Source organism: Dama dama, chromosome 11 (genome assembly GCF_033118175.1).
Source record: "Dama dama isolate Ldn47 chromosome 11, ASM3311817v1, whole genome shotgun sequence".
Classification (NCBI taxonomy): Eukaryota; Metazoa; Chordata; class Mammalia; order Artiodactyla; family Cervidae; genus Dama; species Dama dama.
Genome location: NC_083691.1, coordinates 36,435,311 through 36,453,033, shown reverse-complemented (window position 1 = coordinate 36,453,033; position 17,723 = coordinate 36,435,311). Strand labels below are relative to the sequence as shown.

Genomic DNA, 17,723 nt, shown 5'->3' with positions numbered 1-17,723 from the left:
TTCTCTAGGAAAGAATACTGGAGTGGGTAGCCATTTCCTTTTCCAGGGGATCTTTCCAACCCATGGATCAAACCCCGGTCTCATGCATTGCAGGCAGATTCTTTACCATCTGAGTTACTAGGGAAGCCCAGATGATATTATCCTCATTCAATAGATCAGCACCATCCAAAAGAACTTTCTGTGAGGATAGAAACGTCCTTTCTGCCAATATAGGAGCCACTAGTCACATGTTGATATCAAACAATTGAAATGTGGCCAGTGTGACTGAGATGTTGAAGATTAAATTTCATTTAAATGTAAGTAGCTAATATAGCTTGTGGCTACCATATTGGAAAGAACAGAATTGTAGATGTAGATCTTCACAGCAGAATTGCCAATACATCAGGCTGTGTATGCGTGTTCAGTCATGTCTGACTCTTTGTGACTCCATGGACTGTAGCCCCCAGGCTCCTCTCTCCATGGAATTTTCCAGGCAAGAATACTGGAGTGGGTTGCCATTTCCTTCTCCAGAGGATCTCCCTGATCCAGGGATTGAACTCATGTCTCTTATGTCTTTTGCACTGGCAAGCAAGTTCTTTACCAGCTGAGCTGGATTTAATTTAATTTGAATGTAAGTAGCCAATATGGCTTGTTGCTACCATATTAGAAAGCAAAGAATTGTAGATATAGATCTTTACAGCAGAGTCACCAATATGTCAGAGTAAGAGATTGAAATTTCATCTTTGTCTTCATCCTTTAGTGAAAAACATGTTCATTACACAACTGAAGAATGGGCTGTGGGCCCAAAACAGGTTCAGGATTCAGCACCCAGCCCCACTGTGGATTCTGGCCTGTGGCAAGCCCAGAATGTCACTTACCCAGATGACAACATTCATCTTCCAAGTAACCAGAGCAGAGTTTCCGAAAGGACCATTTGCTAGAAATGACTCACCTTGGTTCCAACATAAGTTGTCCCAGAAAGGAAGGGGTTAACAAAGTAACAGAAGGCAACAGAGAGAGAACACGGGCAACAGGCAATTAGCACAGCGCCAAAGAACTTTGATTCCAATAAAGCAAAGTTCTCTAGCCAAACATAGAAAAGGGAGTGACGCTGCCACCTGATCCTGCCTGAACTCTGGCCACTGGCTGAAAGGGGCTGTGTCTAAAGGCCAGCACGCTAAACCTGGTGTTTCCCCATCCCAGAGCAGCACATCGTCTGGGGTAGGGCATGAGGAGCTCTTGAAAAGAACACAGGAATCACTGTCCAGAACACAGGAAGTGATGCCACATTAGAAAGACACCTCCAAGGATGACTGCAGGGGAGTGCCTGATGTCATACCTCTTCAGATATGGGTGTGGGTGTGGATGCAGAGGGGAAGAGGGAGATGGAGAGGGGAGAGGTTGAGATCTCCAATAGGACATAGCCAATAGTAACTGTAGAGATATAGCATGTTGCTTCATCTATTATGGGGAATTGGCACACGTAGTTATGGAGGCAGGACGTCCCACAGTCTGCTATCTGCAAACTGCAGACCTGGGAGATCTGATGGTATAGTGTAGCCCACGAGGGAAGGCCTGAGAACCAAGGGGGCTGATGATGTCATCCCCAGTCCCTGGGCAGCAGTCAGGCAGAGAAGGGGTAATTCTCCCTTCCTCTATCTTTTGTTCTGTTCAGGCCCTCAATAGATTGGATGGCGCCCATCCACGTTGGGGAGGGCAATCTTCTTTACTGCATCCCCTGATTCAGATGCTAATTTCATCTGGAAGCACTCCTTTGAAATAATGTATAGCCAAATATCTAGGTACCCCACGAGCCAGTCAAATTGATACGTAAAATGAACCATCACAACTTCCTTCTGTACGGATGATGTTGCAGAGGCCTCAAAGGGCCAGTCCATGTCACAGAATCAGAAAACACTGAAGACCCTGCCTGCTGGTGTGGTCCATGGCAAAGGCACTATGTGGGTGGAGTGTCTAATGCACAGCCTGCCTCCTGTGTGACCTAGAATAAATCACTCAACCTCTCTGAACCTGCTTCTTGCCCTGCTGAGCCTCAGAATCACTGAAGGAGCTATGTAGATCCTGAACTCTACCTCCACTGACCTACAGAATACAGGTTGTGGGAAGGCAGCATCCCGCAGCCTGCATGTCTGCAAAACTTCTGGGTGATTCTGAGTCACTCCCGGGCTGGAGGCTGCCCATCACCAGTCCTGTCACACTCCCTCGCCGTCATGGTGCTCCCGGCCCGCCTGGTGACAGGGCATCTGCCCAGAGCCAGGGGGTTTTTATCTTCCAAGCATACTGACCTGTTTTCTCTGAGGGCCTGGTCTCAGAAGGCCGCCCGGCAGACTGAAATGCTTTTGGATATTCTGTCTCCTCCTACTTTTGCTCTTTTGGGATTGCCCAGGACCCTTCTTAAGCCAGGGTGAGGAAGAATTGGGTAGCTCAGGAAAAGAGACAAAAAACGCTAGTTTTGTGCCCAACTTTGATGCACACACTTCTAGTGTTTGTCCATGAACTTGATGTTGATGACTGATTTTTGGTTTGAAATAATTGCCATTTAATCTTCAGAACGTTAAAGTATCCTTCTGTTCCTACTTGGCAAAAATTTCAGTTTTTTAATTTTACTATTCTGGTAAATCAGAAAAAGTTGTGCATTCATGAAATGCCTTCATGGCATTTACTGAAAAGAGAGCAATTATTTCTCTTTTGGCCTATGTAAATGTCATTTGATATCATCAGATATCCTGATAGGAATCCATCCTGGCATCCTACGTTTCTGTGGCAAACCCTACTTGATGCTGGTGGGTTAGTTGTATAGTTTATTGTTGATTCCCTTGCCAGGTATTTATTTCAGTGTTTTTCCATAAGTGAAATCAATCTGTGGGGGGGCTGTGTGTGCGTGTGTGTCTCAGGTTGGGCATCCAGGCTGTGCTGGCTTCTTAAAATAAAACAGTGACAGGATTCTTTTTTTTTTTTTTTTTCCCTAATGCTGAAACTACAAGCGACACAGGAATTGTTTATTCCCTGAAAATTTGAGAGAACTCAGCAGCAAATTTGTGTGTAGAAGCCTTGACAGAGATATTAGGGAGATATTCTTTAATCATTAAAAAATACTATATCAAGGTTATTGATTTTCAGGTGATTTACCAACTTGGATCATTTTTGGCCATGCTAGTTTTTGTTCAACAATCTTCAGTATGTTTTAAACCAATTAGTATAGAATTTTACATCATGTTTTCATATTGTTAAAACAAGATTTCTAATTTTATTTGAAATAAGATTCTCTACCATATTAGCCAAAGGTTGGGTCTAAGTAAACCGTCTCCCCAAATACAATGTATTTGCTGATCTTGCTGTGTTTCTATTTTATAATTCAGCAATTGTTCTCTTTATCATTTCCTTCCACCTATATTTGTGAGGCTCTATTTTTCTTTTTTTTTTTTTTATATCTATAATTCAACTGTGTAATTCCTGTTTTTATTCTCTCTTGTTTAATAATGAATGCATTGGAGACACTAGGTTTATCCATGAGTGTGGTCTTTTTAATTTTGCAAATATTACAGAAGCAGGGAATCAATATTTATTGAACAGGCCCCTTGTCTGATGCTACGCACATCCTTCCTCATTTGTAAAATAATGAAGACTCCTGTTTGGCAAGTCCATCAGGAGATCACTGTGAATGAAGCATCTCGTCCTCCACGAGGGTTTGGTCACAGCAGCTGGGACATCATGACTTTCTCATTTGATGCCCATTTTCTTACACGTGAAGAAACCGAGCCTCGGCAAAGTAAAACAAGTTGCTCAAGGTCACCACAGGAACAATGCAGACAGGATTCCACACCAGGTTCTGCTCTTCTGACCCTCAGCACACCCACCCCTGCTCTGCCCAGCAGGGTGGTAAACCAGGAGTAAATGACAAAGAAGCTGAGCCAAAACCCAAACGCCTTCACCCTCTTCTTTAACTCCCTTGAGTGGAGGATCTCCAGCCAGCCTCTAAGACCTCGACTTTCCTCTTCCAGTAGAAAGGGAGAGGACAACTAGAGCCGCTGAAGCACCCCAAGTTGCTTTGACACTGGGAGAGTTGCTCCCTCCAGGGCCCTGTGACAGCTCTGCCCTTCCTGTTGGTGTTAAGAGAGACCCTGAGTTCTGTGCAGCCAACGGTAGGGCAGAGGGTCAGCTCCGGGCCTCCACTGCAAGGACCTGGGCCTGAGGGCCCCTTCGTGGTCATTAGAGAGGGCCAGTTGTATGCAGAGAAGATGGTGAGAGGAGGGCTGGTGCGGTGGGCTGGCTGACTTATTTGCAGGCATGCACACCTTTGTTTGCCCCTCGGAGACTCCACCAGGAAACTGGAGGGCAGTTTACAAAGGGCTGACAGGTCTCACAAGATACAGGACTCCACATGTTCATGGCTGTTGAGCAGATGAATCCATTTCCACTTTGCAGCCCCGCTCTCTGGGAACTGTTTTGTCAATGTGAAAAGAAATGACACAGGAACAATTATACCAAATCATGCAAATCCATGCAATGGAGATCCAGGACACAGAGAGGATGCTGAGGAAATCCTGAGGGCTCCTGGTTGCAGGAAAACCTAGAAGCTGCCTGGGGTCTTCCAGAATCAGTCTGGGTGTTAGCCAGGGAGTGGGCAAAGACCTGAGTAATACACAGCCTGCATTCTGTACAGCATGTAGCTGGACTTGGACCTGGAGCTTTGAATGCCTATACTGACTTCTGAGAGATGACATTTCACAAGGAAAGTGTGATTATGCTTGTGAAAGTTTTCTCTAGCAAATGCATCCTTTTCTTTCTTGGTTGTTTATAGACTTTTAATGAAACACTGCTGTTGGGACCAGGATGGCTGATCAGTCGATGTAAGGATCCTAGTCCTTATCTCCTCGTGCAGTCTGCCCATGCATTTATTGCCTATCTGGGCAGTTACACATACACCCCTCTGACATCTGCCTCCCTGTCAGCGATAAAACCTGAAGGATGAGGAGAACTTTCCTAACTCAGATCCTAAAGACCTCTTTACAAAGTAACCTCTACTCCTCAAAGATGAGGAGAGTGATGTCTTGGGTACCACACTGGGCAGAGGGATAAAAGATGCTCATGACTTTCCCCTGCTCTTTTCTAAGGATTTATTGAAGGGTAAACCAGAGCCTCTCTTCATCCTGGAAGGTGCGAGCAGATTCGATATCCAACAAGGAGAGGCAGGTAAGAACTCAACCTCTTTCTTCTTGGCCCTGGATGGAGGCAGGCTGCCCAAAGTCCACCTCTGAGCAGCAGTGGGTGGAGAGAAGTGCCCCCACCCAGTCCCACAGAGGCCGGCACCCTCAGTGTTGCTGTGGTTGGACTACTCATGCTCAGACCTTCAGCCTGCAAATCAGCTTAGCAGTGGGTGTGCAGAGCCCTTTAGGGAGAGGAATTGTCAAAGAAAAGGAGAAAATATACACAGAGTTCAGTCTGAGCCCTGAGTAGAGGGAAGTAAATGTTTACTGAACTTTTGCAAGGCTTTGCTAGATACTTTGCATGAAATAGTTCATTAACCCTGCAACATCCTCATTTTATATATGCGGAAGCTAGGGGCCCAAGGGACACAATAATGTCTTTCATGTCATAAAAGCAATACATGACAGAGTTGAGCTTGAATCTAGGGCTGTGTGACTCCCTCCAACCCACTGGACCCAACTGGAGTTGTTGCTGAGACCTGAGGAGTGTGGCAGGAGAAGGGAGGCCCATGGGCAGTAGCAGGTGTGGCCACGAAATACCCCTGAGCAAGAACCCTGGGAGTGGGGGGCGAGACTCCTTGGGGTGGGCAAGTAGGCATGGAGCCCAGAGACATCGCAAAATAAGATACAACCCTTGGGACTCCCCTGGTGGTTCAGTGGCTAGGGCTCTTTGTTTCCATGCAGGGGGCCCAGGTTCAATTCCTGGACAGCGAACTACATCCCACAAGCCAGATTTAAGACCCAGTGCAGCCAAATAAATAAATAAGACACAACCTTTCTGAGAGCAGGCTCTATGTCCTTAGAATGTCACTTTCCAGTTAGTGCCCTGGCACTTGGACTTCACCTGGTGAATTTGATAGAAGCCTGACTGGCTTGCTGTCTGTGTTGGAGAAAGTCCCCTCCAGCCAGTAGCCTCCTGATGGGAGAAGGGATCTCTCCCAGGGCATCCCTGTGGCTTCTGCAGCCAGCAGCATGCCTGACTTGAAAGGGCATTCAGGCCATTGTGTGAAGGTGGAGAGAAGACTCAGGAGAAGGGGGTGAGCTTGCTCAAAAGGGCTCACAGCGACCTTAAAGGAGAAACTTAAAGCCATGTTCCCTCAAGAGGGAAGAGGGGAGAAACGATTTGGGCTGGAAAGGCCCCAACACCAAGAGGGACTGAGTAAATATTAGTAAAGAAAAACCGAAATCTGTTCTCCCCAATTTTAGAGCGCACCATTGCCACCGATGCTGGCAACAAAATTTGCTGTAACTTTGGTTCTGGGCACCTTGGGCCAAACGAGAATCAGAAGGCAAGTTGGCCCATCAGCTTGGCTGTTGCTCTCCTGACTGCACTACCCTCAGCATCATAGGAGCACCAACATCACCATACCTATCACTACTCCACCCTTGTCCCCACCACTGTCTCCATAACTACCACCATCACCTCTATCTTGCTTGGAACTGACCCCGGTGAATCTTTCCCCCAGTTCTCCTCTCTCAGACAGGGAAGAAAAAAAAAAAAGCATTATTCAGAAGGAGGCACGCCAACTCTGAGCAGTGCAAGGGGTGGGGCTTCCAGGTGGGTCCAAACAGCATCTCACGACTTATGTCCCCCTCCCCTCCAGGAGACTGCTGGTTCTTGGCAGCACTGGGGGCCTTGACACAGAGTCCACAGTATCTACAGAAGATCCTAATAGACCAAAGTTTTTCATACCAGTATGCAGGGATTTTCTGTTTTCGGGTAAGTATGCTGCTGGGATGCTCCTTAAATGGGATTCTCTGTGAGCCTAGGGAGGCAACTGTCTTAAATGTTCTCTTGGTTTAGCAGCCTGAGATGTGGGAGAGACACTTAAGTGTTAGTTAATGTGTGTTAGCTCCTCAAAAGGATTTGAACTCAGGATCTGACAACACATAGGGAAGATAAGAATTAAAATGTTTTCGTGTAAATATTGGGTTGGCCAAAAAGTTCATTTGGGTTTTTCCATAGCATCTTATGGAAAGATCTGAATGAACATTTTGGGCAACCCAATAAAAAGTATGGCAGAAACAATCAGCCAAAGAAAAGAATTATTGATCAAAGACCCTGTACATCATTAAGATTTTGTCTGTCTGTCCCTGTGCCACACCCTGTTGCTTTGATTACAGTAGCATCAGAGTGAGTTGTAACAGCTGGTGACATAAGTTCTCCTTCATTATTCAGTATCTTTCCCTCAAAAATATTTTATCTTGTTGATTCTTGCACATTTATTCTTCTGTGAGAATTTTTAAATCATTGCATCTAATTAAAAAGAAAAGCCACCATGAAGCAGAATAGAGCAGCATTAAATTTATGTATTAATTTGGAAAAAAATCACATTTTTATTATTGTAATTATTCCTTTCCAAAAGCACAGTATATCTTTCCATTTATCTAGAACCAGTTTTATGTCCTTCAATAAAATGTTATAGTTATGTTTTGATATTCCTTCTATACCCTTCTTGATAAATGTATTCTCAGATATTTTACAATTTTGTAATTAACATGAATGATTTTTCTAACTATATGTTGATGAAAAGAGAATGCTAGTCCTTTTTTTATATTAATTTGTATCTAGCCACCTTATCAAATTCTAATTTCTTCTTTATTAATGTCTAGATATTTTTTAGTTATCTAATATTATCCACAAATAAAGATAATTTTGTCTCTTAATATTTATAGAGTTATTTTGTTTTGCTGTATTAATTAGAAGACTGTAATTTTGAATGAGGTGACAAGAGCAAAATTCTGCCTTCTTTTGATTTTAGTGGCATACTTTCTTGGTATGCCATTCTTTTAATCCACTGTTGGATTCAATGTGCTAAAAATTTATTAGAATTTTTGCATCTATATCACATGTACAATTGGATTCCAGATTTTTGTTGTTTTTCTTTGGAGTTATACTAGCTTTTTAATATGAGCACATTGAGATTTACTTTGATCTGAAATAATTTGTATAATGGTTGTTAATCATTGATTATCTGTTCTTTGCAAGTGAAATAGACAATTGTTAAATTGTCTGGACCTATCTCCTTTTAAAATATGATTTCTTTAACTCTTCCAATGTGTTCAATAGCTATGGATCTGCATGGGCCTCTTATTTCTTCTGGAGTTAATTCTTGAAATTTATATTTTGCTGAGAGAATCAACTATTTTTTCTATAGTTCTAAGTGCATTGCCCCAAAATTGCTTATTTAAGTCTCTGGAAATTTATTTAATTTCCTCTAATTTGTGGTTAAGACTACTTTATCAATCTCTTTTCTCTCTATATATTTTAATATATTATCCAATGGTCATAAGTTTGATATATGCAATCAAGTTCTCTGATTTATAGATTATATAATCTGCAATTATCTCTTTTGTCTTGGCTTATTTTTTGTCTGTTTGATTTGTCATATTCTAAAAGAACTGAATTAAAGTTCTTTCCCAAAGTTATAGTTTGGAGGGTTCCTTTTATGTTTTGACTTTATTGTTTTCTTGCTCTATTCCTTTGTACCCAAATAATTATGTTTTTGCTCTTCAGTTGTTAGAATAAAACTTACACAATATCCCTCTTTGTTATGTATGAAGCTTCTAACCTTGACTTCCTCCTCACCTGATTTTCACATTGCTATTCTAGATTCCTGTTACTTACATTTCCTTGTTATATTTTTGCTCATCCTTTCGCTATCAATTTTACTTTCACTGTTACAAGTATGTTTCTTGTCCAAAGCATATTCAAAACTCATTATTCACCATTGTTTCCTTCAACCTTCATTTCCTCTTAAGATTTTTGTTCTAACTTCATTATCATTTGGTAGGAGTAATTCCTTGAATAGTTTCCTCAGATTGAGTATTTTTTCACTTGCTCTTTCTTAAAAACAGTATTTCAGTTGGGTTTAGGATTTTTGGATTACATTCCTTTTTCTCAAAAATCTGTAAACATTTTTCCATTGTCTTATATCTCCTCCAATGTTGCAGAAGAAATATCCAATCTATTTTCTTGACCTTGTATGCAATACATTCTTTCAAATTGCAAATTTCTATGAGGCACTGTCTCTCCTTGGTTCAGAAGTTTCTTTAGAATATGACCAGATATATGCCTTTTTTATAATTAAATGTATTTATTTTTAATTGAAGGATAATTACAGCATTCTGTTGGTTTCTGCTGAACATCAACATGAATCAGCCATAGGTATACTTATGTCTCCTCCCTCTTGAACCGCCCTCCCACCTCCCTCCCCATCTCACTCCTCTAGGTTGTTACAGAACCCTGGTTTAAGTTCCCTGAGTCTACAGCAAATTCCCATTGGCTATCTATTTTACATGTAATAATGTATATGTTTCTGTGTTACTCTTTCCATACATCCCACCTTCTCCTTCCTCCCCCACCCCCTGTGGCCATAAGTCTGTTCTCTATGTCTGTGTCCTTTTGAAGAATAATCTTGCCTGGAATTCAGTGAGCCCTTTCCTTCTGAAGACCTGCCTCCTTTTTCTGCTCAGCTGTTTCCTTCCAGTTTTTTTCTTGGCATCCTCCTTTATCCTGTTTTCTCTTCCTGATGTCCAATTATTTGCATGCTAGGTCTTCTAACAGATGATGCTGATATTACTGGTCCAAGGATCACACTGAGAAGTTAGCCAGAGGGGGCGGGGTTTAGCTGTGTCCAGGCTCACCTCAAAGCTACAAGGGGTGGAGAGACAGGTGGTTAGGACAAACTGAGGTCTAGGCAGGGTATGCTCTGCCCTTCTGGAAGGTGAAGAAAGTCCCACGGTTCTCCAGAAATAGCTGCAGTGCTGACCTCTGTACATCTGTTCTTTCTGAGTCTGGGCACAGTTCTCAGAAAAGAGCCCTGTATCTGGGCAACTCGGATTCTTTGCCCAAAACCCTTCTGGTTTCCTGCAGATACTTGGGTGCTGGTCAGATGGCCCAGGCTGCTTGTTAAAGGGTGCAGACATTATCTAGGGGCCAGCCCTCCTCATCCAGAGAAGGGAACTAGGAAACACAGATCACTGACCTCATTCCTGACCACCACATTTTCATCAGGCCATTTGCGTCCTTTCTGGGAACAATGATCTTATCTGAGGTTCCCTTTGTTTAGGGAGAGCAAGTCTGGTCAGCTCTACTGGCAAGGGAAGGTGCGAGTGAGGGTGGAATCAACCAGAGGGACTCATTCAAGCCAGGACTCACTCATTCTTGATGGCCTACTGTGTGCTGGGCACTATCCTAGGTGCTGAACAAAAAAGCTCTTGAAAGAACAGTTCCTTCTGTCAAAATTGTGATCCCACTCTCACAGTCTCATCTGATCCCAGTCACAGTGTGAGGTAGTTGTTACTCTTACCACCATTTGACAGATGAGGAAACTGAGTCACAGAGAATCAAGTATCTTATCCAATAGCTATTGCTCAGGACACAACTAGGCCTGGAGCATGGTTCCACTGACTGGACACTGGCTCCTACACTTTGCTGTGCAGTTAAACTCAAATGGGTCTGTCCTTCTGGTACCCTCCATCCAGGAGCTAGGGTTAGCTTCCTTGGAGCTTCAGACATGTTCAGTGATCTCACTATAATAGCATCTCTGTTGGCTCCCCACTTCACCCGCCTGTGCGTCTGACTTCAGTGGGGACGCAGACCCACAGCTGTGAGAACACCAGCTCCAGTGGACTGGTTCATTAAAGACTGCAAGAACACTTTCTTTGTTTTGTCTCCCCTGACATTCCTGTCTTGGTCTCCATCTCGGCTTCGATAATGCATCCTCACTTGGGTACAACAGTCCAACACCGGGGACATTCAGCTTTGGACATGGCCACGTGGATGGCTCCCCCTCACCATGAGCAGGTGATGGATCACATCCACCCGGCCTTACCCTGAGCCCCGCTGTCGGAGGCCTGCCTGCCTTAAGACTCAGGCCTAAGACCTTCGCCCTGTTGCTGATCCAGAGACCAGCAAACAAACTCCAAAAAGCTGGCTTTTGTTATGCATTTTTGTCATTTGGCAGTGTCCCCGGGTGAACCATTAAGAGTTGAATGCTGAAGATTAAACCAGTCTGTTTTGGAGTGGAACATCTGGTTCATTTGCGCTCTTGGCGGCAGCAGTGCCAGCCCGCTTCATTGCTGCTGCTCTGATGGCAGGGCCAGCTGGACATGAGGAGAGGAGGGCCAGGGCGAGGCTGAAACTGCTCAGTCCTCCCCAGCAGCCTCGTGTGTGGCGGCCTCCGGGCCCTGCCCACTCCGTGGCTACCATCTGGGATGCTTTCCCATCTCCTCACCACTTGCAGGAACCCTGCCCGTCTTCCCTTGAGCCTCCAGCTCCCTGAAGGCTCTCCTTCCCCATCAGGACACTCCCTGTCACCCATTCTCCTCTGCTATCAGCATCTGCTCCCATTTTGTACACAAGATGTACCCGGAGCATCTAGCGTGTCTGACGCTCACAAAGGACGTGCCAAAGTGAGGCAGGAATTAGTAGCAAAGTCCAGCTAGACCCGAGACGCCTTCCTCCCTGCCTGTGTTTTCCTTGATTAACTTGACCTGTGACTCACCTGTCAGTGGAAATGACAGACACGTCCCCTATTTGCCAGCCTGGGCTGCGATTTTGATCTGTATAGACTTCTTATTGCACTGTGGTGCAATGTGGCAATGGTGGTAATCTTTTGGCCTGGGCTAGGGGGTCAGCACCTCCCTCCTGCCCCAGCTCTATTAACGCATATATTTTGCTCTCTCTCCTCCAGTTCTGGCGGTGTGGCCAGTGGGTGGAAGTGGTCATTGACGATCGCCTACCTGTCCTGAACAACGAGTACATCTTCGTCAAACCTCGCAACAAGCGAGAGTTTTGGCCGTGCCTGCTGGAGAAGGCCTACGCCAAGTAAGGATGGGCCTGTCACTATGCCTGGGGCCTGGATACTGGCCCTGCCCGCCCAGCCACTAGCCCTGACAGCTGCTCCCCACCAGTCGGTCCTGAGACTTTTTGCAGCTCTGCTCAATTCAAGCAATGCCCCTGGGAGCCTCAGAGCCTTTGCCACCTCATGGGACATCCTATATAAATAACCACATGTGCAAGGCTGTGTTAGACACAAACCATTGGGAGGGACCCAGAGGCGCATAGCGAGGGATGGGCAGGGCAAAGCTGGACAGAGATAGGGACTGACAGTGGTATTATTTTAGGGGCTGGTGTTCAGGCCCAAATAAAATACAATATTATGGTCAAAGTCTGCTGAGAGGGCAAAGAAGAGAGACAGTAGTTCTGACTTTCTGACTCACAGAGAGTCAGCTGAGGCTGCACAGTGGAGGTGGCGGTGAGCGAGGTCTTAAAGGATAGGTGAGATTTCAGAAGGGGGAGAGGGGATATGGGGGCATGGACATCCTCAACAATGGGAATGACATGAGCAGCAACCCTGGCAGGACAGTCTGGGGCCTGGTGTGGATACCATGAAATTGGATTTATGTGTGGGGGACAGGGCAGGAGCTGCTTATTATTATATGGTCTGAACACCCTGTGTCAAGGACTATTTTCTGGGGTTCACAAGCTGAAGGACCTATAAACTCCACAAGTCGCGTGCTTCACTTGCACAATTTGGGTTGATTTTATTGAACAGATGTTTATTGTGCCTTTAGTCATAGTCTAGGCACTGCACTGCATGCTGTAATAGAGATGCTCAGGCTGGCCCAGGTGGGGTATGCAAGTGTCATGTGTGTGTAAGAGGTTCCTAGCATCAAGACCCATCCAGATGAGGGACACATTACAACTAGGAATCAATACTAGGAGACAGAAGGCCAGGGGACCACACATTATGGGAGAAAATGAGTAGTGGAGAGTGTTCTGGAATCTAGTTCCCCAAAGATCTTCCTAACCAGTCCTTCATATGATAAATGGGGAAGCCAAGACTCTGAATAGTGATGTGATGGCAGGTGCAAGTGATTAACCTGAGTCTACTGAGGTCTTTGGTCATTTGATCAGGTGACATTATTTGGCAAGACTGAAGACCCCACCATGTCCAGTCTTGGGTTCTGAGGAATGGTTACAACCCTACAGACCACCACCAGTCCCTGTCCTTCTGAAGGGCACATAGCTAGCACTCTTTTTATACATCATTTCTTTTGAGTCAACTTGTTCAAAACTAAAGCTGTTGCTCATTTCCAGTGTCAGGAAGAGCTGGACATTAACATTTGAGAATGATGCCCAGAAAACAACCCAGGTGGTTGAAACAATACATATGTTTTGGGAGGTTAATTCACTTCTAAGCTTCTTATGCAAATGCTGCCATTATCTTTCTCGGGTGGATTCAGCGCTCACCACTCCAGGGCTTCATTTTTTTTTTTTTCTTTCTTTATTGAAAGTGGGGAACAAGGCGGTTCACTTGGAGAATTAGAGAGCTCGCAAATGATGTGATGACTTTGACCCCATTTTGTCAACAGCTGACCTAAAGCAGTCGTTCAGCTTGAAAAGAAATGGGAAACTGGACTCGGAATCCACACTGCACTGCCTCAAGAAATCTAGAGCAGGAGAAAATGTTGCAAACTCCAAAGCTATTTAAAAGCTTTTCCCTCCATCCAAAGAAGGGGGTTGTAGAATGTAGAGGAAATCAAATAGAGTACATCAGAGCTAGACAGAGCCTTTGTCAGCATCAAACCCTACCTTCTCTGAAAGATGAGGAAACCAAGGCTGGTGTGGGGATGAAATGACTTGCCCAGGGTCACACAGTGCTTGAGGCCAAGCTGGGATCAGATATGTCCTCCCCAGTCACATGCCTGTCCATCATCCCTTGACACTGCCAGTCCTAGAGGAAAAGGATTTGTCTTTTGCTTCAGTGTCTGGCCCACAAGAATCGCAGAATAAGCATGGAGAACCCACATGTCTGAGTGGAGATGGTCTTCTTTCCCTCCCAGGGTGTAGACAATACTGAATGAACACTTGGATTCCAGACTTTGAAACACTGTTGCAGCTGGGGAGTCTGGAAATGAACTGGTCAAGTGAGTCGGATGTGGAGAGGGAAAAATATATATTTGCCTGGCTTTTTTCCTCAGAGGTCACAAAACAGGAGACTGGGGGACAAAATCTGGTAGGCTGCCTAGCATCCTTTCTGGGATCTCTGTGACTCAGAATTATAGCCTTTCAGCATATTTCCTGGATCCGATTTGACATCTGAATTCTTCCCTCTCTCCTATCATTGTCAGGCAGAGAGATGTTATCCCAAAATGAGGCTGAAGCTGAGGGGGTGAGAACAAGGCTCTCTCAGAATTCCTGGGTCCAGGTGACAGGCGTAGTGACAGGTGTGGCAAATGCAGCGCTCTCTGACTTTCCCTCCCTTTCTATTTCCTGTCAGCCAAGGAGGCTGAGAAGAGCTGCCATGTCCCTGAAACACAAGCAGGATCCATGAGCTCGTGTCTGTAAAGCAGAGAGACAGCACTTTGTCTAAACACCCAGCCACTGCTGGGACAGGCTACATAGGCATCAGGGAGACACAGCGAGAGGAGGCTGTGGACGACCCCGAGAGAGGGGGCTGCTGGCCACGGGTCCTTCCCCTTTCATCTGGTGTCTCTGTGGTGGCTGCAGAGGGTAGGGTGCTGACAACAGATACAAGAGTCATGTGTGTGTAAGAGGTTGCTAGCATCAAGACCCACACAGGTGAAGGACTCATCACAGCTAGAAATCAATACTAGGAGACAGAAGGCCAGGGGACCACACATTTCAGGAGAAAATGAGTAGTGGAGAGTGGTCTGGAATCAAGTTCCCCAAAGATCTTCCCAACCAACGCTTCATATGATGAATGGGGAAGCCAAGACTCCAAATAGTGATGTGATGGCAGGTACAAGTGATTAACCTGAGTCTACTGAGGTCTTTGATCATGTGATCTGGTGACATTATTTGGCAAGGCTGAAGACCCTGGACCATCTAGTCTTGGGTTCTGAGAAATGGTTACAGCCCTACAGACCACCACCAGTCCCTGTCCTTCTGGAGGGTGCATTGCAAGTACTGTTTTTGTAGATTGTTTCTTTTGAGTCACCTTGTACCTAACTGACGCTGTTGCTCATTTCCAGTGTCAGGAAGAGCTGGACGTTAGCATTTGAGAATGAAGCCCAGAAAACAAGACGAGGCCTGTAGACACTGAGGCTGTGGCCCTGGAGTGGCGGGACAGAGCCAGCAGGGCCTTCCTGGTGTAGCTCTGGTGCAGTTCTATTTGAAGCCAGAAGAGGGTGTGGCAGCAAGGGAGGTGGGTCATGCTGGTGGGCTCTGGAATAGATTCTAGAACCCTGGTCTTGGGCTTCCCCGGTAGCTCAGACGGTAAACCATCTGCCTGCAATGCGGGATACCTGGGTTCAATCCCAGGATCGGGAAGATCCTCTGGAGAAGGAAAGGGCAACCCACTCCAGTACTCCTGCCTGGAAAATTCCATGGATGGAGAAGACTGGTAGGCTACAGTCCATGGGATCGCTAGGAGTCAGACACAACTGAGCAACTTCACTGGTTCACTGGTCTTGGTGACCTTCTGGCACTCTCAGCAACCTCTTAATCTATGACCCAGAGCCTGAAAACATGTGGAAAATCAAGTGAGTCAGATATGCTGAGACCCACCTGGGCACAATCATGACCAAAGGGAAGCTTTGCAGTTGACTCAGCAAACATCACAGAGATAAGAGTCTAATACCAAACATAACCCCGGTCAGAGAGAGGGAGATAAGATTTAGAACCAGTTTAATAACAGGTCAAGATCTGTCTGTCATCTGGTTCCTGTAGAATGGCCCTTGGGTTCTGTGGGTCCTTCACTTTCATTAATACAAGGCTTTCTCAGCATCCATGGTGTTTGTACCTGGGACACTGGCCTGCTGAGAGCAGCTGCTTGATCTGTGTTTGCTGGAGTAGATTTATGTGAATTTTGGGGGTCTCAGGGGAAGAGAATGGCAGAGTTGGAAGTATGATGAGAGAAGGATGTGTGAGGGGCCCCAGAGCAGATCTGGGTGAAAGGCTGAGGACTGGAAGGGGTCTTATCTGAGGCCATAGGCCCCAGTAGAGGTGGCAGCAGAACGGACCCATGCCTAACCTCCACGTGGTCATCACCAGAAAGCAAGCCAAGGTCAGGGCTTTCCCTGGGAGGGGCTTGGCCACTGCTTGCCCATCAGGGACAGGAGAGCTGAAGTCCCTGGCCAGAGCCCAAGTGACCAGGCAGTGGTGGGGAACATGCCCACCAGACAGCTTTGACGACGGGAGGCAGGGTCTCCCACCCGGCCAGGCTCACCTCCATGTTGCTGTGGGTTTGTCCTGCCTGTATTTTAGGACCCCACAGTAACTTTTCCAGGTCACCCCATTGACAGGAACTTGAGTTCTCAAATCAAATGTGACCTCATCCGTCCAGCCCCTGCTGTAGGCTTTCCCTGTGATCTATCAATCTTGCCTCTCCCAGGAGCACCAGTCAGTCCATCATTGGCCCCACTCCACCACGCTCTTCCGGCTCCAGAGCCTCCTGATTTGTTCTTCCTCCCCAGAGTATCTGTTCCACTGTCCTTGTTGTTCAGTTGCTCAGTCATGTCCGACTCTTTGTGACCCCACGGACTGTAGCACGCCAGGCTTCCCTGTCCATCACCAACTCCTGGAGCTTGCTCAAACTCATGTCCATTGAGTCAGTGATGCCATCCAACCATCTCATCCTTTGCTGTCCCCTTCTCTTACTCTCAATCTTTCCCAGCGTCAGGGTCTTTCTCAATGAGTCAGCTCTTTGCTTCAGGTGGTCAGAGTATTGGAGCTTTGATATCAGTCCTTCCAATGAATATTCAAGGTTGATTTCCTCTAGGATCGACTGGTTTGATCTCCTGTAGCCCAAGGGACTCTAAAGAATCTTCTCCAACACCACAATTTGAAGGCGTCAATTCTTCAGTCTCAGCCTTCTTTATGGTCCAACTCTCACATCCAGACATGACTACCGGAAAAACCATAGCCTTATTTGGATAAAACTTAGTTCAGAGCTGTGCCCCTTCTCAGAAACTTTCCCAGAACCCCCAGTCACTTCCTCTCTGTTCCAAGTTGATCCACGCACTCTCATAGTTAACAAACACCCGAGGAAGGCCAAGCAACCTGACGTGTCCTTTGAAGGGGAGAGCATCTCGGTGGCGAGTGCTGCTGTTCAGGGGGACAGTAGAAGTAGGGACTTGCTGTCCCGATTGTGCTCATGGGAAGCACACCTCCATGAGCCAGACCCTCTCCACGTACTGTGTGTGCTTTACTGGCAGCTCCGCTGCAAGAGCCCATTCCCTGGATGAGCAGAGGGGGCCTTGAGAAGCTCAGCCTCCTGCCCGAGCCTGATTCATCATGACAGGGGAGGCCAGGAGTTGGCCCAAGCAGATGGGCTCTTGAGTCTGGAGACTGTCTGCCTCACCAGTAGGTGACTGGGGCTGCCACAGTTGGGAGAAAATTGGGAGGAAGGCAAGATAGGGACAATAAAGCTGGGCTTTTCTTGGGGTGTGGGTCCTGAAGCGGAAACCCCATGGGAAGGTGGGAAAAGGCACTTTGGAGCATAGGTCTGAGAGTTTAGGTGGTTTGCCTTGCGGATGTGTATG

At 46.1% G+C, this 17,723-nt stretch overlaps 1 protein-coding gene across 10 annotated transcripts in view; it reads left to right on the top strand.

Moving 5' to 3' along the window:
* The window catches only part of CAPN13 (calpain 13), a 101,824-nt gene that overhangs the window by 29,612 nt on the left and 54,489 nt on the right, over positions 1-17,723 (top strand). For all 10 annotated transcript variants that reach the window (XM_061155102.1, XM_061155095.1, XM_061155097.1 and 7 more), the window contains 3 exons: positions 5,115-5,193; positions 6,812-6,927; positions 11,906-12,039. In XM_061155102.1, the coding sequence (XP_061011085.1) occupies positions 5,115-5,193; positions 6,812-6,927; positions 11,906-12,039 (329 nt within the window). The remainder of the gene's footprint in view (positions 1-5,114; positions 5,194-6,811; positions 6,928-11,905; positions 12,040-17,723) is intronic.